A 25,598-nucleotide genomic window follows, 5' to 3' on the forward strand; every position below is an offset into this window, starting at 1 on the left:
AGGTAAACGTCTATGTTGCAGAATCCCATCTGACAGTCATGATCTGTCATCAAATATATTCATGTCAAGCTGTTTGGATAAAGTCATGTATAAGAGTTGATATTTTCTTTCAACATTTGTTTCGTGGCTAAATTTGATTGGTAGCCTACCTATTATTCCTGAAAGTACTTAGGCTAGCACTTGACTTTCTAGCATTCAAACGGATGTGATTAAAACAAATCCATTTATTGATAGTGCCATATCAAAATCTAACATAATTGACATTTTTCAGCACACCCATCTTTGAAACCATAACCAAGTGTAGGCTACTTTAACAAACCAAAGCAGCATTGTGTTTATCGTGCAATACGCGAAAATGAGTTTTTACGTGCATATTATAAGCATGCATTGGGTAGGTTTAGGAGTGGTGTCGGGTGCTTGTGTAGGCCTGTTATAGGCCTACGTGTGGGGTGCGTGTGTATTAAACGCAATAAAGTGCGTATATCATTTGGACGCGAAAACTACGTAAAAACTCACTTTCGCGTACTTATTGCACGATAAACACAAAGAGACAAACGGTAACAGAATATGCCAGTAAAAATCTTAACACATGGTGGCGCTGTATGCTCACAGTTTTAGAGTTCAAAATCCCCCCCCCCCCCCCCCCCCAAAATCATATCCAGCTGTACAATTTTTGCTTCATACCACCATGTGCCTATGAAATAAATTGGATGTTTCAGGGAAACATCTTATCCATCATCATACTATCTATCATTATAGGGAAGATCAAAATTGTTCAAATAGTTTTCCTTTCTTTAAACATTGCTGATTTTCCTTTTCCGTTTATAAGCTTAGTAAACATAAGGACAAAGAACTCAATGAAAAGCTTATGCAGCTTGACACACACACACACACAAAGGTGCTGATTCTAATTTGCCGAGAGTTTATCACTCCAGTAATCAGTGTGTGGCCCATTATCTCATTGGCTCATCTCATTGCGGTATCAGAAAGCTTGTCTTTTAGACCATGCAATGACTACATTTTGTCCATGTTGCATTGCAATGTCTAATTTTTATGCTATGTTTTGCCCATCTAGAATAATGTATGACATGTATACTCAAATCACATGAAATAAATAATATACGTATACTATATTTTTTAGATTTTTATAAATGAGACTATTTTAAAACCTTATCTGCTCATCATAGCTATAACGTAATGTACACTCAAATCACATAAAATACATTATATATATATATATATATATATATATATATATATATAAAATCTATATATATATATATATATATATATATATATAAATCAATTCTGCCCAAATATCACAGGAACATTGCTATATATATATATATTTGAAGAGTTCAGATGCAAAAGCCTCTAAATGCCATTTGAAATTTTCTTCTTCAATGATGATTTTTATCAAACTTGTATATTTAAGTTCAGTAATTTCACTTAAATAACAATTAATGGGTTATTACCATTGCCATTTAAGTGAAATTACTGAACTTAAGTATACAAGTTTGATAAAAATCATCATTAAAGAAGAAAATTTCAAATGGCATTTAGAGGCTTTTGCATCTGAACTCTTCATATATATATATATATATATATATATATATATATGTGTGTGTGTGTGTGTGTGTGTGTGTGTGTATACAATTAAAAATTATTTCTTTAGAGTAATCTTGACTCACTGATTCTCAGTCTTTTTTGGAAAATTCAACAAAACCGGAAATATTCCATCTCAGCACGTTTGTGTGGTGAAGCGTATTAAATGAATCATCAGTGTACTTGAGAAATTCCTCAAGATGGTGTTAAATGATCTTGCCCAAAATGCCCAATACAACCAATCGCAGTGTACTCATATGGTAAATGGTAAACCCATTGAAGACATGTTCCCTAAAACTCAAAGGTTAACACCATCCATTGGTCCAAAGTTCACCAGTGATGCTATTACGGTCTACAGGGCATTAAAAGCGACCCTGGAATCAATTGCAGTACGTGGAGTGAATACTCTTGCTGCTGAAAGGCTGAGCTCATGATCTGATAAAAGGGAAAATAGTCTGCAAAAAAACTGACTCTCCAAAAATTTTACAGAGCAAGCGCTCGAAGGCTCAAATCTTGTGGTGAGCAACAGCTTTTTTATTGGAATAAATTACAATACACAAAACAGATTATTATAAAGTGTGCTGTGATTATACATGTTTTCCTCTGCCCCCATGTTCTGAAGAGACACAATCTTACTCATCTGATGCGATTTCCAGGAAACAGCATGTCTGCCGAATCCCCTCCCATCCTCTGCTGTTTAGGTCATGGCATGACTTGACACTGTCTTCTCTCCATACACGGAGGAGCCTGTTCACAGACACACAGAAGCGTGTGGCAATATTGACGTTTTATAACACAAACTCTACTGCCAGTGGTGAAGGAATTTCATGAACTTGACTTCTCGTGGGGATTCCAGAAATGACTGTGGCTTGTTTATAAAGGTTATGGCACATAAGCGTCATGTGGTTTTGATTTGGACGTAATTTTTAACTATGCCTAAAAAATACTGTGTGCAATGGGATTTCAAATCGCATTGGATGCTAACGTAACAGGGAGTTGTCTCACTCCCAGTTTGACACCAGAATGTTAAACAATAGGAAAAAGGTTGGAGATCATAATTAACAGTTTTTTTTTCCCCGAATAATGGATATTAATTTTAGTAGCAAAAGAGTTTGACCTGAGAGATTGACTGTAAATAGTGCTGAGTAAATGAGAGGCAGTTTTGCCACACGGTCTGCATGGGGATTTTTCCGCACCATGTGTCAGCTGAAGATATTCTCCTGGTCTTCAGAGGGCTGTTCCCAGGAACGCTCAGCCAAGACCCCAGGCTCAACACCCTGCTGTACTTTGAAATGGGATCTTTATTGTCCATAAAGTTTAAGCCAAGTATGAAGAATCGCTCCTCCCAAACAAAACACACACACTCTCTCTCTCACACACACACACACACACACACACACACACACACATATGTATGAAGAGAGAAAGTGAGAAAGAGTGCAGTCTTTTTTGTCAAAGCCATGTTTCCAATTATGCAGCAGATATATATATATATATAGATGGGATATGATAAAATAGTAGTTTCTTTAATATAAAGAAGGCTCTTCATCTCATATAACTACAGGAAAAACATGAACAAAACTGACTTGGTGCAATTAGATGTTATTTATTTAATAGATTTGATTTTTTTAATGTTTATCATTGCTAAATCAAGCAATTATGTGCATAATGCCAAAGGCATTAACTTTTAGGATATTTATATGCCTTCAGACCAGAATTGACCATTCCTCTGCAATTAAACTATGCCTCAAGACAGGCAGACTATCTTCCCTCTTTTATGTAATGATAAATTTAGCTGCAACACACCTGCACCTCAGACAAAACTGTTCCATATTTGCTGCTTTGAAGCTGGAGGGAAAACAAAGAGTGAAAATCAAAAAGACCTGACCCTGAGATAGCAGATAAACAGTCTATCACATCTCCTCTCTGCTCCCAGCTATCTCAAACGAGATATGAAAATATCAGAGCTTCCATCTTTGATTTTACCTGTATGTGATGCAGTTCATCACTGTAACCAATAGTAAAGTGAGACTTCAAAAGAGCAGGGAGGTCTTGGATTTCAGTTCGGGACCCCCTGGCCATCGGATGGATGAGGTAGAGCGTGTACGGCGAATGAAGACAACATCACAATGAAGAACTGTCTTGAGAGCCACAAATTACATTGGGAGGACAGTTAATGAGGGCGATAATACAGATCTTCGCAGATGATAGATGAGAGGACAGCTATTACAGGCCAAATGTGTGAGATTTATGGCTTTGTTTTAAATGCACTAAAGGCTAAATATGACTTTTTATATGATTTGATATGTCCATAAATTATTATTTAAACAATGAGGGGGGCCGGAATGCAAAAGCACAAGCTGAAAGGAATTTGAGAATTTTGGGATTGTCTTTCTACAACAAAATAAATCTTAGAATATTTGATAATGTCTCTGAAAAGGCAAGACGGCAAGGCTAACTTGGAGTGAATTGGGAAAGTAAATACCTGAGCACAAGTGTGTTCATTCACAGTAATGTAATACTGGAATAAAGTGTGTCACCATTGCTCACCCTGTCTCGACTGTATAGCGGAATCAAACATGACTTCTTCAGATTCAGTTATTTAGCCTATTTTCTATTAAATAAAGCAAGCATCTATACCAAATTACATTTTTCTTTTACATTCAATTTAAAACAAAGTATAGGCCTATATATAGTTTATTTATTAATTATCGGCTAATGTAGCCCTATGTCAATATTATTTTTTTAATTAATTTATTTTATTTTAACATGTCTTTACAGATTGATTCTTGTTTAAACATCAAATCGGCTTGCTCTATAAAGTTGTAAAAAAATAAACCGCTTAACAGCAATGGACATTCATAATGTGTTGTGTACTACCTGATCCTCCAAAAACTGTAGATCAGAACCGTTTTTTTCCTGTATGACAAGGTTACTGACTCGAGCCCCGGGCGACGTCACTGAGTGGGTGATGAGCTCTGAATTTCATACACCACGAGGAAAAAAAGGTCCCCAGCTGAAGAAGGCAGGAAAAAAGTGTGACGAGAGGAGCACTAAATGCCTAGACGTCTACCTGTTTGGATCAGGATGAGATCTGGAGCAATCGCAGAAGAGCGCGCGCACGCAGGTTCAGCACATGGCACTCAAGTCAACAGCTTTGCTCGTCAGAATAAAAACTGAATATTTTACATACCAAATGGAAACGCTTTTTAAAAGTTCTGGCATCTAAGTAGTTCGAGAGGTTTGACTACATTCCATTAACCTAATCTTAGTGCACTTCTGCCTGGAATTCTCCTCATTTTTTCTGGTTTTGATGGATGAAGATCTCCAAGAAGTAATAATGAAGATGCTGAGGACTCTCCAAACGGATTTTGCGACCGTCCTCACCCGATGATGTGCTTCTTGGAAGTGTAACATTATCCAGGGGTGCTGAATCTTCTCAGATATTACCAAACGTTCGCACAGGAAAGCCATTGTCATTTCTGGACTAGTTCATCAGACGTAAACTTTTGTCATTCGAAAGCCATTTGACCATGACGATTCCACTTTCCAGAACACAACTTGCTCTCTTCTTTATTCTACTTTGTCCAGTCAACATCATCGGGCTCTGGTGGTAAGTAATATTATCAGGCGCGCGCTCAATTTCCTCTAGAAATTCCCGCACGCTCCATAGGCTATTTAAAGTTCGATCAGTGTGATTAGGGAAACTTATAGGGAATACGTTATAGAGATGATTGAATAGAAAATATGACAATTCGTTCCGGCTTATCGCATGATTATTATTTAAAGAAACATCCCTGAACAATAAATGCTTTTCTGGTTCAGCAAAACATCCCTCTTCTTATTAGGAAACCTCTTGTTGTATTCCTGAGTGGGTTTTCTGGAGGTTAAAAAGTTGAGGTTCTTCAGATCAGGGTATTGGTTTTTGAATGCAGTAAAATATGTATTGTTTACTAAAGACATAAGCTATTTGTGGAACCTATTAAGGTTCTTTTGTGACATTAGGCTGTAATGCTAAGAGTGCCTGTGGTGCAGTTTTGCTGACTGCATGCAGAAAATTAATTTCTGTGCACAATAAATTCGGTGCCTTATACAGCATGCTCTATGAAAACTATTCTAAAATACAAACCATTTTTCCATTGATAATTCCATTCCACAAAATGAAAAACTGTTAAGAATGAGTTATTCAGTAAATAATTGCACAGATTAGCCTATATAACATTTGTGTAAAGTGATTGTTAGTTAAAAGAACATTAATTGAATTTCTGGGGGGAAAAAATGGTGTCTAAATTAATATTTAATAGCCTACATATTGAGAGAAATTTACTGTGATACCATAAAACATTGTTGATTATAGCTTTCATGTTTTTTGTGGTTTGCTAAGGGTTAAGCTCTACTCTGTTTCAGAGATAGACACATCAGGTCAGAGTTGGAATTTTAGCTGGACCTCCGGGCTGTGGGTGTCATCATAAACTACTCCTTCTCTTAACACTCTAAAATGCATGAGTTTGACAAGAGGGAGATTGTTTGATAAACACAGACAAACCAAAGTGACACATTACCTTTAACAAGGGTGTTGTTTAACTTTGAATGTTCAAATTTCCACCTTATACAAAGTCAGCTGCACCTAATGCTCTCCGCACACGTCTCTCTCTCTCTCTCTCTCTCTCTCCCTCTCTCTCACACACACACACACACACTCACACACACACTCCTTCCTTCATACACCTGGATGTCTAAAAAAAGTTTGCAAAGACAATGATGCTTTCTTTGGGGCATGACGCATGCCATCACAGACCTCTCGTCTGGTGATGGGCTGTGCCGAGGGTCTCTGACAGACAGCGTGCCATTCACATGCTGAGGCTGAGAGGAGATGAAACGGAGGCAGATAAACTGGCTCTCAGGACTCTGATTGTGCTCTGATCAGCGGGGCTGAGAGCTGAGTGCTTGAGGAAGCGATGGGAAGCCTCACCTCCTCTGGAGTCTTTGGGGTCATGTGCTGGCAGCCCTCCAGGAGTCTGTCGGACAGGTGTGACTGTGCACGCGCCATACCCTCTTGCTTTTATGTCTGTTTGAGTCCGCTCTCAGTCAACATTTGTTTGCATTTTAATGCCCGTGTGACCTCAACCCAATCTGTTCCTTCACACTTTTAATTATTCTGTTCAAACAGTGTTCTCGATCGCTTAAACGTCTTTGATTTGAAGGCTCCCATTGTCCAACACAATATTAAAAAGGCCTCTCATATAATAGTTCCTCTGTAATAATGAAACAAATGTTCTGCTGTAATAATGAAACATATATTTGTCAATATATTAAATCAATTAACTGCATTTGTGATTGCAGAATTTTCAAGAACTGTATGTTCTCCAATAAAACAAACGATCATAGAAATAATAATAATTAAATATTGAAAAAAATAAAATAAATGTATGTTTAGCTTACACATTATGTGTATTTTAGCATTGTAATTAAGTTACCATATCTAATTTAACTCAATTTAAATAATTTTCCACACCTTCTGATTGAGAACGTCTGTGTTAAATGGATAGTTTACCGAAAAAGTGACAATTCTGTCATTTTTTCACTCACCACAACACTTCCATTGTATGGACTTCTTTTTTCAAAATAATCTATTTTGTGTTTCTCAGAAGAAAGAAAGTCATACAGGTTTGGAACGACATGAGGGTGTGTAAATAATGACAAATTTTCTTCTTTTTTTTTTTTTATCCATTCACGAGTCTCCTATTGGACCAAACCAAATATGTGTGAGTGTGTCCCGGACTGCACAGTCTCCTCTAAGATGTTCAGTCTGGGAGAAGCAAATCTCATTTGGAGAATGGAGAGATATCCAATCAAGCGGCCTTGAGAGATGGATCAGATAACGATTGGATGACAGCTGCTTGGCCAGTTTGGCCGCACTTACAGTGTTTCACCTCCGAGCATGCGTCTGCCGCTCTCCCGTTTTTCAGGTCTGTCCCATCTGCGTGTGACGGACAGCGTCGTGGTGATGGAGTTGCGCAGCGCCGTGGTTCCACTCGCATGATTTAGTGGTGCACTCCAAGACGAGACTGTGCCATGGCTCTGCGCCACGCGCCACAGAAGTGAACCCAAGCCACTCTGTGCAGTTCCAGCCCTGTCGTGACTGACTTCATATCCAGCATACTTGGGGGATTAAGTAGGGATGAATATTGCTCTTTCACAAAGTGAAAAAAGTAGAGACTTATCTGTAACCGCGCAATTCATAATGTAACCTGAGGTCTCAACAGGCGCAGAGGGCGACGGGTCTATGAAAAGATAAATGTGCGTGTGTATGTTCGCACTGATTATTTGGATAACTTCTCTTAATCACAGTTCCCCCCTCCGTTCCCCCTCAATATTATCTCTCTCATACATCACGGTGTGGCTGTTTTTGGATATTCCTGATTGCACAAGTTGGGTACATCCTTTTCCATGTTATCATTAGGCCCCATCTCTCGCTTATCACATACAGATAAAGGAGTGGCTTTGAATAAAGCCGTGAATATGATGGTTGATCGTGAAGGGCATGTGGTCTTCCTCTGCTTATATATATATACCAGCCTTATGTGCTGACCTCGGATCAACATCCCCTATTAAAATCCTAAAATGAATCACTGTATAAGAAATGGCTGAAGTGATCATCATGTCCAGATTGACTCTTTCTGCAGGCATGCTCTTTTGTCTATTGTAATGTTTTTGGCCATGGTCGTGGCTGGTTTCGATTAGAGCCAGGGAAGGGATGGTTCATCAGACGCAGACGAATATCTTCATCTCTATATCACCCAAGCCATAATGTGACCACATATGCATCTCAGGGCTTTTGTTCAAGCTTTCCTTTATAAGCCAACGCTTTACCTCGCCCCTTCTGACAGTGAAACAGGACTTGGAAAGAGAGAATTGCTCCAACACTGTCTGCTCTTTTACGAGTCTACACCTCCTGCTGTAAAATGTGGTTCCATTATTTGAGCAGTGATCCTGGCGCTGAGAAACTCACAAGTTTGTAGAAAATCAGAGACTGCAGCGGAGAACATTGTATCTGCTTGTGCAGATCGATCTAATAGAGGGATTAATGCACAATACTTAGGAATGATTTGGCCTCAGGGAGACTTTTCCGTGAGCTTCTAGACTGTCAAAACAATAATTTTAGAATTTTAGAAATTGCATTTTACACAGTATATATCTTTATTTATATATAGAGAGAGATATATCAATTATTTTAATAAATCATCAGGTATTTGTGATGTATAAAAACGAAGTGTTATTCATGTGATGCATAGTGATAGTGTGTAGCGTTAACTAACATATATCATCTCCTGCTAATTTTTGAGTCCAAAATTCTCTTTAGTCACCTAATACAAGTAAAAAATTGGCATTGCTGAGTAGTATGTGCCAAGTGGCCTGTGACTTAATTAGGAACAGCAACATAATACATGGTTTGAATCAAACTGTAATAGTCTGACACTCTAAATACAGTGAGAGAAAAACAGTTAATTAATTTTTGTCATAATTAAATTCAATTAAATAAATGTATTTAATTTGGCTCTATAAATTGTTTTAATGTGCAATGAAATGAATCCAATAGTACATGTAAGCATATCTCACAGCAAAACACACTCGCGCTGCACCATGTCCAAAGACTTCTGTTGAGTGGTCATATGTAAATGAAATATTAGGCCTATCAAGATGGGATGCATCACTTGTAAAGCCTGCTATCTCCCCTCTCATATTTCTTATCAGACCGCCATGGAAGGCGACTGGCAAGAGCGTTGGTTTGACTTTTTAAAACAAACTCGCACGGCAGATGAATGTTATTAGTCTGAAAGATTAGCCTTGACTGGGGTGAATGAAAAGCAATGAAGTATTCGCACAGAGCTCTGCTCCCCCAGATGGCAACGTAATGATAAAAACCGACTTCAGCTGCACGGATCACAGACGCTGAACTTCACTCTAATACGGCGAGAGTTATTAAAAAGAAAGAACCGAAGGATTGTGCCGTTCTTACATTACGTCATAGCGACTGTCACGGGAAGCTCTGGCAGCCCGCTCCACGCTTTGGACCTGAGGCCTCTTCTCCCATTAGCAGTTGAAATAAACAATTGATTCAAGTGTAAACACACGTCTGTCGTCACTTTTGATAAAACCCAGCAATTAAGATGTAGCGTTTTTGCTTTAAATGTTATCCGTTTATGTTCAAAGGGGTAATACTATTACCGCTGACATTATAGTGTGTCTGACTCTAGTAGTTGTCTTTTTTCTGTTTATTTTCTTTGTCATCTGCAAGGAACAATGAGTATGCCTGAAAACCACGAAAAGCCTAAATGAATGAGGATCTGCTCAGACCTTAACCTGAACCTTGCAGTAAAGCAACAGAACATTAAATGTGTAATACTTTTAATCATTTAAAGTGGTTTGTGCGCAGTGCAGTTTGAGACGATAACCGCACTTTATCTTGTGAAACCTCATGCAGTTCAGATGAGTCATCTGATGAAGCTTTGTTGGTTTCAGGGCAGTGGGGAGTCCCTTGGTCATGGACCCGAATAGCATCTGCAGGAAGACCAAACGTCTGGCGGGCAAGCAGGCCGAGCTCTGCCAGACTCAGCCGGAGATCGTCAACGAAGTCGCCAAGGGCGCCAAGCTGGGCGTGCGAGAATGTCAATACCAGTTCCGCTTTCGTCGCTGGAACTGTACCAGCCAGAACAAATACTTTGGCAAAATCCTCCAGCAAGGTGAGCGTTTGTCCTGACAAGGTGAAAGAATGCACTCTCACAGGTTATCTACCTAAGTTATCTACCTAAATTAATCAATCTGTGCCTCGATTATTTGTCAGCGACGTCTCTTTGAGGGCATGAACTCTGGCCCTGAAACCAATGCCCTCTTTTCAGCATGTTTGATCCAAGTTCATAAGAGAACAAGGACAGCTGTTGTGTCCGGTTTACCTCAGTGCTCTTCTTCTGTGTTAAATTACTCTCTAAAAACGATCCCCAAATTGTATGATCATAGATCTGCCACATTTTTCAGTCCTTTGAAGAGTAATAAACTAACGTAACCTCTACAATTATTAGGCCGTCCACTCAGGGTTCAACTCCTCCCTTCTCACGTTTGATAACTTGTTCAGTAGTGGCCATTATTTCACCCCACAACAGTCTAAAATGTCTGTCATTATCTAATATTTTGTAAACGCTTTCTTTTAAAGATCCGATGAACAACCTAAAGGGCGAGTGTAAATGGTTTCCATTCGGGAGGTGGTTCGATACATAATAGGCACAACTCAGCCTTTTGTAAATGCATCTGGTAGATCAGGCCACAGTTTACAAAAACTTGATTTAAATTTGTAAATTGTCCCAAAAATCAACACATCCCAGCAAGCAATAACTGTCATTTCACCATCTAGGTTAACTATACACTTGATATAGTCCGGTAATGAGTAACCCACTTCTAGCCAAAATAACCTTGAATTTGGTTGCATGTCGTTTTTGCCCAAAAAACTCGCAAGTCATGTAAGTCAACGATGATTACAAGGTGTTTGATTTGATCTGTTCTTAGGCTATGGTTTGACATCTATTAAATTTTCACTGGTTTCGCTTAAATTTGCCTTGTTTTAGCCTATAGATATCAGGGCTGTGTTTGGGTGGCTAATGTCTTTTAAACGTAAAATTGCTTGCTGGTATTCTTAGAACAAGAGACAGCATTCTTGTATAATACTGTTTTTGCAACCATCTTTTTGGCATGAGCAAATCATTAAAGGATATGTCAGTTAGATGCTGCATGTTGCCTGCCGTTTCATTGGTTGTCACCAGTAGAGGGCACTATTTTGGCTCAACATTCTATGAGATTGGTATGAGATTAGGATGGTCAGCAAATGATGTGCCTAATTTGACTTGAGTTTTCTTTTTTGACATACCCATATCACAGTGATGTAGAGAGATGCAGGCTTGTCATATCCAGGTCTGGAGCTGAGAGTTCACGGTTTGGCCTCCAGTGTGGACGTGTTCACACACGGATTGCAACATGATTCCTCTGTCTGCATCAGCCCATCTTAGACTAAGCACTGGAGACTGCCTCACAAAATGGAAATTAATCATAAATTCCTCTGTGTCTATAGGTGAAGCTTAAGTGCTCTTCTGTTTTCATGAATTTACCACAATTACCGTGAGACTCTGCTCTAATGACCACGTGTCATGAGAGTTCTGCTAAGGCAGGTTCACTTCCTGCACCGTGCGATAGGGTTGTGCAAAGTGTCTCACATATTTCTTCCATTGCTAAATAACTGGGGGCTATTTTCTTCCCCTATTCAAACATGTAAACCAGAGCTTGTTTTCTTGGCCCAGGGGAGCGGCGTTCTAATGCCAGAATTTGCTGGAAATGCTGCCGGCTGCTCTTACATGTTGTCTCTGAGGTTGTAATGAAGTCGTTAAAATCGCTCAGAGACAATATGCGGTTCCAATTAGAAACCCCAGAAATGATAAGGACACTGTGTGCACGTAATTTGCCCTGTCACCTCAGGAATGCGCCTCATTATTTTTGCTGTCAAGACCTCTTGTTGCATGTCTATGTCAATGAGTGTATGGTATCGTGCATTGTCTGATGTACAGAGGACACCGAATTTTTTCCAGAGGTTCAGGTCTCAGAATGGCAACAAGCATTTGAATTCAAATTATATTTTAATTTAATTTATAGTATTTAAATAGTAGAATGGAGTCTAAAATATAACTGAGATTTCCATACAAATTATCTATTTTTATATGTCAATACTGTATATATTATGGATTTTTTTATGTATTTTATACCCAATTAAAATAATTATTATTATTATTATTATTATTACATTTATTTCATACTAAGTATATTCCAAACCATTAACATATTTACTGACATATCACTGGAGACCTACGGATATAACAATTCAAATTTATTTGGAGCTCTACTTTATTGCACAATGCACATTAGGCTTCAAAATGTTTAATATCACTATTAGTATGGATAGAATGATTCTTTAAATGCAAGATATTTAAACTGTACTTCAGTATACTTGCAATAGTTCCACTTTAGCGCAATCAAATATACTTCGGTAAATCTTTAGTTGGACTATTTCTGGATATCTAAGTACAAAATTAGGTGTTCCAGCTTATCAGACTTTAAGTATATCAATTTAGTATACCAAAAGTACAGTTGCAGCGTATTTATATTAAGTACGTAATATGTAAGTGTATTTATAGTATACTTAGCATTAAATGTATGTATTTCAAATATATTTTAGTATTTTTATTTTTCAATTGGGTATATATGAAAAAAAAAAGTAGTTTGAAGCCTATGATATATTCAAAAGTTTGGGGTTGGTTAGATGTTTTCAAAAGCATAGTAAAAACAGTACAATAAGTGTTATACAATTAAATTTGTTCCTGTTATGGCAAAGCTGAATTTTAAACAGCCATTACTCCAGTCTTCAGTGTCACACGATCCTTCAGAAATCATTCTAATATGCTGATTTGGTGATGTTGAAACAGTTGCTGCTTACTGTAATATTTTTATGGAAACTGTAATAAAAAATGCAAGATTCTTTTATTAATAGAATGTTCAAAAGAACAGCATTTGAAATAGACATTTTTGTAAAATATGTTTTTAAAAATATTCAATGTCACTTTTCATCAATTTAATGTATCCTTGCTGAATAAAATTATTACTTTCTGTAAAAAACAACATTTTTTGAACAGTAGTATACATAAATATACATTTGAATCTCAATAAATACCTATCAGCAAGCCATTAAAACATATATATATATTTTTTTTTATTTTATTTTTTTTTTTTAATCCCATCTTATCTTGTGAGATAGTCCCATACAATAGGTACATGATCCCTCTGGTATTCTGTAATGGAACTCAAAATTTCTCTCAAATTTTACTATCAGAAATGACATCCTCACATCAGCCATTTGTTCAGCAGATGTGTTCGGTATCTTCAGTATAGTAGTGATCGTGAACTCACATTTGAACTCGTAAGCATGTGTGCATTCAAGAAAAGGGCAGGGAGAGCGAGAAAGAGGCAGAGAAAAAGATAAAAATTAAGGTTTTACATTATCTAACAATGTCCATCTCCAAGCCCGGAGGCAAACCATTTTTGCCAGCATTTTTTTCAAAGCTAAGCACATACGCTTTATTTGGCATTTTTACAGTTCAGAGGCTGGTGCACTCAGCCTTAAGGACTGCATGAATATATGTTATCATTTGAAGGGATAGCCAGACCTGTTTTAAATGGATTCCTTGTGCACTCAAGAGGAACTGTATTGGACATTTTTTGAGAAATGAGACAGTCCATTTGGCATCAGAGATCACTACAGTTTGTTAGTGGGAAAGCAATTTTTCATACCCCGAATCTGACTTCCTAAGGTCGCTTAAAAGGTGGTATAGGTTGCGCTTCATGTGGACCCTGAGAATAGCCTGAGAATTACACATTATCCACAAGCATGTGTGTGTTGCTTCGGTTGCTTTCAGTTGATAAAAGTGGATCCCAGGTATGCAAGATCTGCACAGCATTAAAGATTTTCTCAGCCCTCGCTGCATGCAGGCAGCACATGTTGGCAAAATAAATCAATCAAAATTATTCCCGCTAGTCAGCACTGGTAGAGCCGCTGGAGGGGCCCTGCCTTCTCTGCATCTCTTTTCATCCTGCAGCCCCATGCTTCATTGACTCAAAGATTGAGTATTAAAAAAATATTTGCTAATTCTCACAGAAGCCCCTTCTGGCATTATGTTCTCTCTCTCTTTCCTAGGCAGGCCTGGGCATAGACAGCTGCACAAAATTTGTTTGGAATTTGTCTTGGAGGAAAAAATAAGAGAGGGAGGTGAAATCAAGAGACTTTTTACCCTCTGTCTGTCATGACAACCCCTGTCTTATGAATGTATTGGATTAGGTAGTGTGGCTCCAAAGGGGTGAATTTAGTCTTTGTAGTTTAAATTCTGGATGATGCAGTGTTTACAAAATATAGTTTGATCATGATATGTTTGACATTCAAAAAGGCTGAGGTAATATCAGGGTTTCAATGAATATGGAACATCTGGAGATATCAGGACATTTTGAAAGTAATGGTAATTTTAATTATGATTGTAAGCATTCTAGATCTGCTCTGCTCCAACATATTTAATAAGATAGTTGCTTCTGCAGAATAAAACTTCCCCACAAGCCAGCATTATCACAGGAGTCTGTCCATTGAGGGTCATAAGTGACATTTGTTCAGTAATAAGTATAATGGTTTAAATATTCATTTTAAAGATTTGACATGGAATTATTATTTCTAAAAATTCATATCTGATATTCATGAAAGATCATGCAAACCAGCAGTGCATGAGTGACAAGACATTGGTCCATTAGTTTTTATTTCTGTTGTGTCATGTTAAGTCTGCCAACAGTGAGATTTCATATGTCCAAAATCTCTTTCAGTTAACCTTATTTACTTTTCTTGTCATTGTCCAACTTACTGTAACAATTTCATTGCATTGCCATCATGACAATGCTGATACAAATTAATAGGATTAATAGGATCAAAGAATGAACGTGATTGTGAGGTATACAGATAAACAGAGAACATGTTTGCTTTCTTGGTGGCTTAAGAAGTAACGTCTCGGTTATGTATGAAAACCCTCATTCCCTGAAGGAGCGAACTGAGACATAGTCAATGTATCGACTGATTGGGATCATGCTTAGGGAGCCAGTCATCTTCAAGTATTGATAAAACGAGCCAATGCACGTTGGAGTGCGAGCTTTGCATCTCACGCTCCGCCCCGCAGCTCAAGCATAAATAAGGAAGTGGATGAGTCACCAGAGTCAGCGGTGGTCCAGCAATAGTGGCGACGGGACTACATTTCCATTCCCTCCTTCAGGGAACGAGGGTTACATACGTAACTGAGACGTTCCCTTTAGGTTTCTCACATTCGGCGTAGTCGACAGTTTAATTGGGATCCCTAATCTGCTGCCACCTTCCAGTGCCTAGACAAAAGCCTCCTGATCCCCCAATATTATTGAGGCAGAGACGGGACAGGGCTTAGGCCAGGGAAGTCACTGCAGTTCCGCAAGACCCACTCAGTCAAACTTAGATAATTAGTGCCCTTTTGGGGAAAAGAAGATGCTGCGAAAGACACATCCTGCTCGTAGGGAGGTATACAAGTGGAGGATTACAGGTGGAGACTCAACTGGTCAGTGATAGCAGAGCGGGCTCTCAACAGTGTTCGGCTAAAGAGGAACTCTACTGGAGCAAGAATGGCGCACATTTCCGGTCCATAGGAAGGGAATATGTGCAGCAAGTCAAAACTTTGAGCTATGTGAAGAGAGCTCACACAAAGCAACCAGCTCGACACATAGGCTGTAGAATCTAGCAAACGTTTTTTGTGTTGCCCTGTCCGCAGCTCTAAAAACATCTGTCATCGAGGCACCCTGTGCCAACTCCAATGAAGAATCTACATACACTCCGAGTGGAGTAGGCTCGCAATCCAGGGGTGCATGGTGCATCTTGGGATTGATACGCCAAGATGATGGCATCCACTGTCCAGTGAGCCAACCTCTGCTCGGAGACGGCCTTTCCATTGTGCTGGCCTCTGTAAGAGACAAAGAACTGGTCTGAGGTCCTGAGGCTTTGCATTCTGTCCAAATTTAACCGCAAGGAGTGGACGGGACAGAGAAAAGCCAGGGCTGGGTCTGCCTCCTCCGGGGTCAGCGCTTGCAGGTTCACCACCTGCTCCCGAAAGCGAGTGATAGGAACCTTTGGCACATACCCAGGTCAAGGTCTCAGGATAACATTAGAGTTAGCCGGCCCAAATTCCAGGCACGATTCGTCGACGAAAATGCGTGCAGGTCCCCTACCCTCTTGATGGAGGGGATGGAGGGGATGCAGGGGCGACAGGGCCAGCCCGGAGGGTAAGACTTTGTACTGATATGCTTGAACCTCGAACGCAAAGCGCAGGAAGGGCCTGTGTCGTGGCAGGATGGAGACATACAATTATGCGTCCTTCTGGTCGATTGCTGTGAACCAATTTCGGGGATGGATGCATTAAAAAATGTGTTTCTGCTTTAGCATCTTGAACGGAAGTTTGTGAGGGGCCCAATTCAAGACTTGCAGGTTCAAGATTGGCCGTATCCCACCACCTTTCTTGGGTAAAATGAAGTATGGGCTGTAGAATCCAGTCTTCATATCGGCTGGAGGAACCAGCTCTTTTATATCCATTGCCAGTAGGACTGCAATCTCTGCGCGAATGACAGGGGCACGTTCACTCAACACCGACGTGTAACAAACACCACTGAACTTGGGCAGACGCTGGCCGAACTGTGTAGCTGAGTCTGATGGTACGGAGGAGCCTTTTGGACCGGTTGTGAAGCACTCTTCCACGAATCGGCCCAAGGGGACCAGAGGCACCACAGACGTACCCGGGGTGGGGCTGCGAAGTGGAGGACAGGGACCTGGCTTGGAAGGACCGGGGCCAGCCCGAAGCGGGGTCTGAGTGTGTGTTATAACACTTACCCTGTCTCCCCGGTTCGCCAGGGTGTGCGTGAGAAGGTGTGACCAGGTCCTCGAACCGCATCCAGCTACCGGCTGGCGACACAAGAGGTGGCTGAGGATTACAAGGCTTTGGATGGATTCCTCATTCTAAGCCTCTGAATTGCAGAGTATTTTGAATCACAGAACCAGTTCAAAAGAATTATTTGTTCATGACAACACAGGTAATGCTGCCTGAAATGTCAGCATGCATTGAGAAAGATACATTGTTGAATATAGTACATAAGCATCCATTGGTTTTCTTTTTTAATTTTTCATTACGAAATCCTGTAGGGGCTAATATATACATTAGTATTCAGATAATCAGGGGATATGTCATGTATGTGCCACATGTATGTTCTGTTTTGGTTTTATTCTAGTTCCTGTTTCCTTTGTTCTTATTTTCCCACCACTGGTTTGTTTATATTGTTGTTAATTAGTCCCCCACTCTTGTTCTGTTTCTACTTGTAAGAGTTCTCCCTGAGTTCTCCTTGGTTCTTTGTCCTGCATCATCTTAGTGGATGTGTTTCCCCCGTCATTCTGCTCTGTATTATATAGACTATTTTTGTGAGTTCTACGCCTTTGTGCAGTATTTATACAGCCAGACAGTGACAGAAATATACAAAAATAAAAATGAAATCCACATAATCTGCTTCTCTTTAGGGTACTTCATTTTGGATAGCAATGTAGTAAACCGTGCTCAGTTTATAGATTTCATTGTTGATTTGTGTGCCAGAAAACTACAGGTGATTTCAGGTGGGGTGCTGTCAGAATGTTCATAGATGTATCAAAACAGGAATGCACACACAGTGGGTACAGTATGCAGATAACAGTGGGAGTATGAATGGACAGCTTGGATTAATATCTGTGTGTGTGTGTGTGTGAGTGTGTGTGAGCTCTGATTTGATTTCACTGGCTTTAATGAATCCCATTCACCAAATCATGCGTTGCAGAATTGGCACAAGACTGAAGAGTGACTGCACACTCGCTGCATCCAGCATTTACACAGGATAAAAGTTATTTCTTTCAACTCCCTTACTACAAGTTGCTAAACACATCTGAATTTGTTTTCAGAATTTGTTTTTTTACTATTTAATAAATTCTTCTAGTGAATTGGCCCTGTCACTTTCTTTTAAAATAACTTTTTATTTTTGTACGTTGTAATTTAAATTTAAAAAATGCATTCATACACACACATACACACACACACACACACACACACACACACACACACACACACACACACACACACACACACACACACACACACACACACACACACACATATATATATGAAGAGTTCAGATGCAAAAGCCTCTAAATGCCATTTGAAATTTTCTTCTAAAATGACCATTTTTATCAATCTTGTATATTTAAGTTCAGTAATTTCACTTAAATGACAATTAATAGGTAATCTTCATTGCCATTTAAGTGAAATTACTGAACTTAAATATACAAGCTTGATAAAAATGATCATTTTAGAAGAAAAATTCAATTGGCACTTAGAGGCTTTTGCATCTGAACTCTTCATATATATATATATATATATATATATATATATGTATATATACATTGTGTTTACCTATGTTGCGTTTATTTAAATTCAGTAAATACAGTAATATTGTGAAATATAATTTTCATTTAAAATAAATGTTTCTATTTTAATATATTGTACACCGTAATTTATTCCTGTCATGTTTCGGTTGTTATTTTAAAAAAAAGTTCTTACTTATTGGATAATCATGGAACATGATCTTTAACTGAACAGCATAAGGATTTATCCACAATGCAGCTTGCTCTGTCCTCATATATGGCTTGTGGCATAATGTCCTTGGGATGAGACTACCTTATCACAGAAATAGACCATGCAGCTTTAGGATATCTAAAGTTCCATAATTATCAGAGTCAGATGCAACCCAGTTTGGCCAACAATCAGAAGCTAACTTTGATGTCTCTCTCTCGCTCTCTCTCGCTCTCTCTCTCTCTCTCTCTCTCTCTCTCTCTCTCTCTCTCTCTCTCTCTCTCTCTCTCTCTCTCTCTCTCTCTCTCTCTCTCTGTGCGTGTGTTTTCACAGACATCCGAGAGACAGCGTTTGTGTATGCCATCACAGCAGCGGGTGTAACGCATGCAGTGACCCAGGCTTGCAGCATGGGGGAGCTGCTACAATGCGGCTGCGAGGCCACACGGAGTAGAGGGCCCCCCCCTCGCTTAGCCAGTATTGGCCCAACCGAAGGGGTCAAGTGGGAGTGGGGGGGCTGTGGGGACGACGTGGAGTTCGGCTATGAGAAGTCCAAGCAGTTCATGGACGCCAGACGGAGGAAGGGCAAGAGTGACATCCGCACACTGATAGACCTTCATAATAATGAGGCTGGACGACTGGTACGTTATTTCATGTTTCACATCTTTTCACAAATAACTGTAGAATAACATTTTAAAACAATTCTAATAATGTTTAACCAGACTTAATAACTTTTTACAGTTGTTTAGCGACGGTTGGCAGTATAAATCCAATCCAATCCCTAATCCCTATATCTATCTATATATTAAATTAAAATATATTTAAAAATAATGTTGTAACACTATGCACTACCGTTGAAAATGTTGGTGTCTTTGGTGACTGTGACTACAGTGGCTCAACCTTAAGTTTATCAAGCATCAAGAATACTATTTGTGCTCAAAAAAAAAAAAAATACATAAATAAAATTCTGACGTACAACACTGAGGCGATGTGCAGTTACACTACTGTATGTGACTTTTCTCGCAGTTTCTCGTCACTTTGTACATTATTCTGTACTATATGTATGTACAAGAGCAATTAAGGCAACAGAAATCAAGCGTATAATTTCTGGCAGGTCATGTTAGTCAAGCTCGCGTCAGCTGAATGTCAGCTGATCCACGTCTACCTATATGAAAATGACACCCATAACACCATAACATTCATATATAAGCTCCTTCAGTATTATCAACAGCTATCCTGTTTTTCAGGAGCTAATTACCCTCCTCCATCCCCAGCTCCTCTCGTCCAGTCAGGATTTGGCATTCTGATTCCCCTTTGAATCAGACTAAATTCTCAAATTATGTTGTACATAAAAATTTTGAATTTATGATATCTGCAAAACATTCATTTTGGTTCTGTTCTGTTTACCCTAAGGGGGCTACTGCTGCTCTCCCGGCTTTTATCCGTGCTAGGCTGCATGGATGCGCAGGGAGTTCTTGCCCAGAACAGAATCATACCACCAATCCAAACTGTATGCTAATTGTCAGTCGTATTTGACGATAGTGATCCTGACAGGAACTAATTTTATATATTTTTTTGTAATATAGAGTACTTCCTTTCACAACCTTTGTTAATACATATCTACAATAAACAAAATTAGGAATTGTGATGACTAGCCAGACAGCTTTTACAGTATTTACTTACATGTTTTGCACAGTGTTTTGTACAGCGCCTCAGTTAATACCTGTCACCCTCATGCAGGTTTGGCGTAGATGTGTTTTTTTGTTTGTTTTTTTTTTTTTTTGGTACGATATCACTGTAGATAGATTTTTTGCATTGATGCATAGATGATACAAGCACAGTCGTGTGCTATTTTGCCTGTACAACCCTTCAGAGATAGTTAAGCTCAAATGAGCAGATGGTGCACTTCAAAAGCCCAAGCATGGACGAGCTTGGAAATGTTATGGAAAATACTTGGCAGAAGCTGAAGAAGACAGTTGAGACTAGTTTCCCCTCCTTATTGTCTAGGTCAATTTAATATATAAAGGAGTGTATTTTTTAAAGGCTTTTAAAATGAAAGCATTATGTACATTAAATGAAACAAGTAAATTTTATTATGAGTTGACACATCCAGTTTCTTTCAGAGTAGAAAATAGTCTATAATATTAATTTAATATGTGCAATACGACACTGAGCAGAGGTGATATTCAGCTCTCATTCACAACGTGAACAGCATAAAAATGCATAGAAAATGCAAACACAGAAATGCATATGTGCAGTAATTCAATAATAAACTCTAATGCCTTATGGATTTTGCATCATATGTAAAGATATGACGCAATAGATTTTCCATAAAGAATGTTCTCCATTTATTGAGAATGTCTCAGGTTACAACTGTAACCCTTGTTCCCTGAGAAGGGAACGAGAAGCTGCGTGATTGTCATTGATGCTTTGGGAATGCCACTGCTAGAATTTGTCTGAAGCATGTGTGAAATCAGTCTAATGGCATGATGGAATGTCACAGGTGGGTGACACACATATATGTGTGTGTTTATGTATGTATATATATATATCTTTAGATGTATGCAACTACTCTTTTCTCAGTTAACTATTTTATAGTTTAAAATACACTGTTATTCAGTAGTCTAAATAAGTCCTATTTATGATTTCCTTTAAGCAATCATCAGTCGGCCAGTGGCCAAAAACCCTCATAGTTATTCACTAGTATCAGTAGTATCTTGCAGGGGTCACTGCCTTACAGCCTCAGGTCCTGTTAGTAAGGGGTCGGTCACAGGTAAGTAGGCATTAAGGAGTGAGGTTTGGGGGAAAATCACATATTTGGCAGATAGTGAATTTCTTCTTCAGTACTTCTTTTTTTTTAAATGCCTCACAAAGAATTGTTTGGAATTAAAGTGAGAAAAATGGTAATGCTACATTATCAGATGTTTATTTCAACAGGTATAGAACTGTACGAATCTGTTTTCAAGTTCTCGGATTGGCTTTCAGGTGGCTGGAGGCTACAGAGGGAGGGGAGAGACTGGGGTAAATTCCTTCTAAATAGCTTCTCCTTTTATCTCACTGAACTATCTTTGTGTCTTGAACTGCAGGCGGTGAAGAATTATATGAGAACTGAATGTAAATGTCACGGGCTGTCTGGCTCTTGCACTCTGAGGACCTGCTGGAAGAAAATGCCTCACTTCCGCGAAGTGGGGGATCGCCTGCTCGAGCGCTTCAACGGGGCATCCAAAGTGATGGGTGGGAATGACGGTAAGACTCTCATCCCAGTGGGGCAGAACATCAAACCTCCGGACAAGCAAGATCTCATCTACTCAGCCGAGTCACCGGACTTCTGCCTGCCGAATCGGAAGACAGGTTCCTTGGGCACACGCGGGCGAATGTGCAACAGCACAGCGCTGGACGTGAGTGGATGTGACCTTCTGTGTTGCGAGCGGGGTTACCGGGACGAGACAGTAGTCCTGGAGGAAAACTGTCTCTGCCGTTTCCACTGGTGCTGCGTGGTCCAGTGTAAAAAATGCTCGGTCAGGAAAGAACTGAGTTTGTGTCACTAACCGAGAACCCTTGTTGCAGGGATTGAGTTGAGTGATTCTGAACAAGGAAGTGGTGCCAGTGTCAGAACAAAAGAATCTAGAACATTCCAGATTCATGCTTACACATTTCAAACCTTGAGGCTTTTGAAAAGCCTAGAGGAGTGTCTGACTTGTGACTGACCCCTCAGAAAACCCAGGACGCTATAGTCTCAATGATCACTCAAGACTCAAGGGGTTGTTTAGCTGTGAAGTCAAGACATTCTGACATTCTTATCAGCAGATTGAGAAGGCTTTTGTGCATCTTTTTCTGTTAAATCAGCCCTTTATATTTTATGAGTTTAGACTGGAAGCACATCCACATCAGCAACACAGCCACAGTGTATGCTGGCTGTTCATGCTCTGAAGTGACAGAACATCAAGAAAGTGATATTTGGCATATCACTGGATATGAAACAAAGACTGTTATTTATAAGCATTTTATATCATGACTACTTCTTGTGACTATGCCCTGTTATTTTCCTTCAAAAGCACTTTGAGAACTTTTAACAGAAAGGGTAACAGATCATTTTACTCTTAAACTCAAAGGTAAAAAGCAAATGCAAGAGATCCAACATGTAAAAACTATTATGTTTGTGAGATATTTCATCTCTGGGGCTTTTAATGCACTTTTACTGATACTGATCACTATTTTTCTTTGGTTTGCTCCTTGGTGAAAAGCATTTTCAGTGGTTTGTTTCAGTTTTGGTTGTTTGTTAAGAGTTCTTGTGTAAGAGTTCTTCTCTGGACCTCATTTATATGCTCTGAAATGCCTTTCAGTATGCTAACACTGCTCAATAGTTCTCAAAACCAATTGCAACTGATCATTAATGACAACGATCAGAGGAATGCATGAGAAATTTTCATGTTTTATCACTTTGTTTTATTTACAATGGCTCTCTCACTGGAGGGTTAACAGTGTAATGGTTTCCATGGACTTCATACAGGTCATCAAAACACCATTTCAGCACCATGTTAATTTAATTAAGTGTCACCCAAATACATTATTTCATTAATACAAATACATTTCTGCAGTCTGTACAGTTAATGAAATCAGAACACAGAAATGTCAACAGACAGATTGCAGAGCTTCACAGGCTACTTAAGAGGTCAGCCATGATACTTTCATCAAGTGTTAATCTCAAGTCTCCCATCCTTTGTTTGGAATGTATTGCATTTTTTGAAAATACCTTCGTAAGGTATCATCTGGAGCGAGCCACAGACCGTTTTCACATGCATTTGTTTTAGGAGCATACGTATAAAATACTTAATTAGACTGAAAAGTGACTACAGTGCCTCAAAATATAACATAAGATTCATCTGTATTTATCTGTAGACTCTTCAAAATTTGTAGTTCCTCTCTATGCAACCTCTTATCTGAGAAATCTGGTGGAAAGATGTGCAAGATTATCAACTGCTCTTCAGCTGTTTCTAAAGTGACCTTGCTATAATTCATACTAGAATTGTATATTTTGCAATGCATTTGAAAGGAAGCTCATTCAGATTTGAAAAACAGAAGACTCGAGGTGAAAAATCCTACTTAGCTGCTCAACACTGAATAAAAGAGACAGTTATTCTGTCATATTTATCTAAGTGATGTGTTCTTAGTCATAAATTAGTGCTGTTTTCTAAGTATTATTGATTTGGAAAAGCAATCAATTATTGAAATAGGCATTAAATTGACAAAGTGAAACTACACTTAGTAGAAAATGTACAAATAAAGAGTACTGTTAAATTCTAACATGTTTAAACTGATGGACAAGATCTAACAAAAATCCATTTGTCAAAGGTTTGTCAACAGACTTTGCCTCCAATTTCTCCTCAGTGATAATCTGGTTGAATGTTGTAACTCTCACTTGATTTTTTTGACTCGGAGATATGATCCCATTTCAGCCTGAGATATTTATATAGACAACATAATGAAGCTTATGTCACACTTTCCTTTCATTGACGTTAAACATAAATGTTGTTGTAACTGGCTCACTTCACACAGGGTCAAGGCTCAATGCTTCCCACCTCACTCTCTCACTAAGGCAATTCAGAGATTTCAGTTTCAAGTGCACCGCTTTGCAACTCCGCAGAATAAAGGTGTTGTTTTGAGTTATTTACGCAGTTGGAAAAGACTCCCTTTGTATTAGTATAAGTCCTGCAAGTCCGCACAAGTTCATATTTTCCAGGAATTTGGGCTGCGTATAGCTAACAGTGTTGAAGATAGAGGGGAAGAGACCGGGAATGTGCCAGGAGCATTGGTGAGGGAATGAGAGACAGAGAGAGACGCACACAACGGCAGGACAACAGTGGAGTCATACCACCAATAGATTTATAGAAGCGGAGGTATTAACATGGCTGCGGTGTTTCAATCACACACACACACTCACAGTGGCTGTGGAATGCACAGAACGAAACGATTGTTCTGTCTTTGCCTGTTGATAGTAAAATACCTAGGACACTAATAAAGGCCTGCCACTGTGGGTGGATACACGGCATGATGGGATACACTCTCATTTCCTCCAATCACCTAGACAATGAGGTTCAAAGACGCTTAGATGAGAAACAGTGAACTCCAGTTGCAAGTCTACAAGTGGTAATCATCATTATAGCTGCTGAATAATAAATGTATGATTCAACATTTTGCTGTAATGGAGATTTTGTTGAAGGATTTATATCAGTATAGCAAAAGTGTTTTCTCTCCTTATGAATGCACAGACAGAAATAGTTTATGTCTGTGTGTACACAGGTGCATGTGTGTATAGCCTGAGGCCCTGAGCGAATAAAACGGTAACCACCATGTCTACAAGTCTTTATCGAAATAGAGATACTTTAGGAAGATATACTCTAAAAAGTCGATCTGTGAATGGGTTTGTGAATTTGTTGTTCTGTAACTGTTTCCACCATTGCACTAGCTAATATTAGTACAATCTAAATCAGTCCAATTATCACAACCAAATTGAACATCCCAACTAACAAAACATGTTCTAAGAGCGTTTTTCTTATGTTCCTTTTGCGTTATGAAAATGTTATTTCCGAATGTTCTCTGAATGCTTAATGAATCAATCTTTTTACAATTAAAAAGATTCAAAAGTAAAAGTACAAAAGTAGATTCAAAAGTATTCAAAAGTACAATTCTGAATATATATATATATATATATAT

The 25,598-nt window shown here is 38.9% G+C and overlaps 1 protein-coding gene across 1 annotated transcript; it reads left to right on the plus strand.

Annotated features, from left to right (window-relative positions):
* Positions 1 to 4,536: 4,536 nt before the first annotated feature.
* On the plus strand, positions 4,537 to 25,598 carry wnt6b (wingless-type MMTV integration site family, member 6b). Its single transcript, XM_039655279.2, has 4 exons — positions 4,537 to 5,218; positions 10,129 to 10,349; positions 19,221 to 19,525; positions 21,971 to 25,598. The coding sequence occupies exons 1-4, from the start codon at positions 5,139 to 5,141 to the stop codon at positions 22,430 to 22,432; spliced, it is 1,068 nt and encodes a 355-aa protein (XP_039511213.1). The 5' UTR covers positions 4,537 to 5,138; the 3' UTR covers positions 22,433 to 25,598.

The sequence above is a fragment of the Pimephales promelas genome, chromosome 7 (genome assembly GCF_988280905.1).
Source record: "Pimephales promelas chromosome 7, fPimPro1.hap1.1, whole genome shotgun sequence".
Lineage (NCBI taxonomy): Eukaryota > Metazoa > Chordata > Actinopteri > Cypriniformes > Leuciscidae > Pimephales > Pimephales promelas.

Coding starts and splice junctions, on each gene's coding strand:
- wnt6b (XM_039655279.2), top strand. CDS start 5,139: ATGACGATTCCACTTTCCAGAACACAACTTGCTCTCTTCTTTATTCTA. Junction 5,219..10,128: donor AACATCATCGGGCTCTGGTG/GTAAGTAATATT, acceptor TGTTGGTTTCAG/GGCAGTGGGGAGTCCCTTGG. Junction 10,350..19,220: donor TGGCAAAATCCTCCAGCAAG/GTGAGCGTTTGT, acceptor GTGTTTTCACAG/ACATCCGAGAGACAGCGTTT.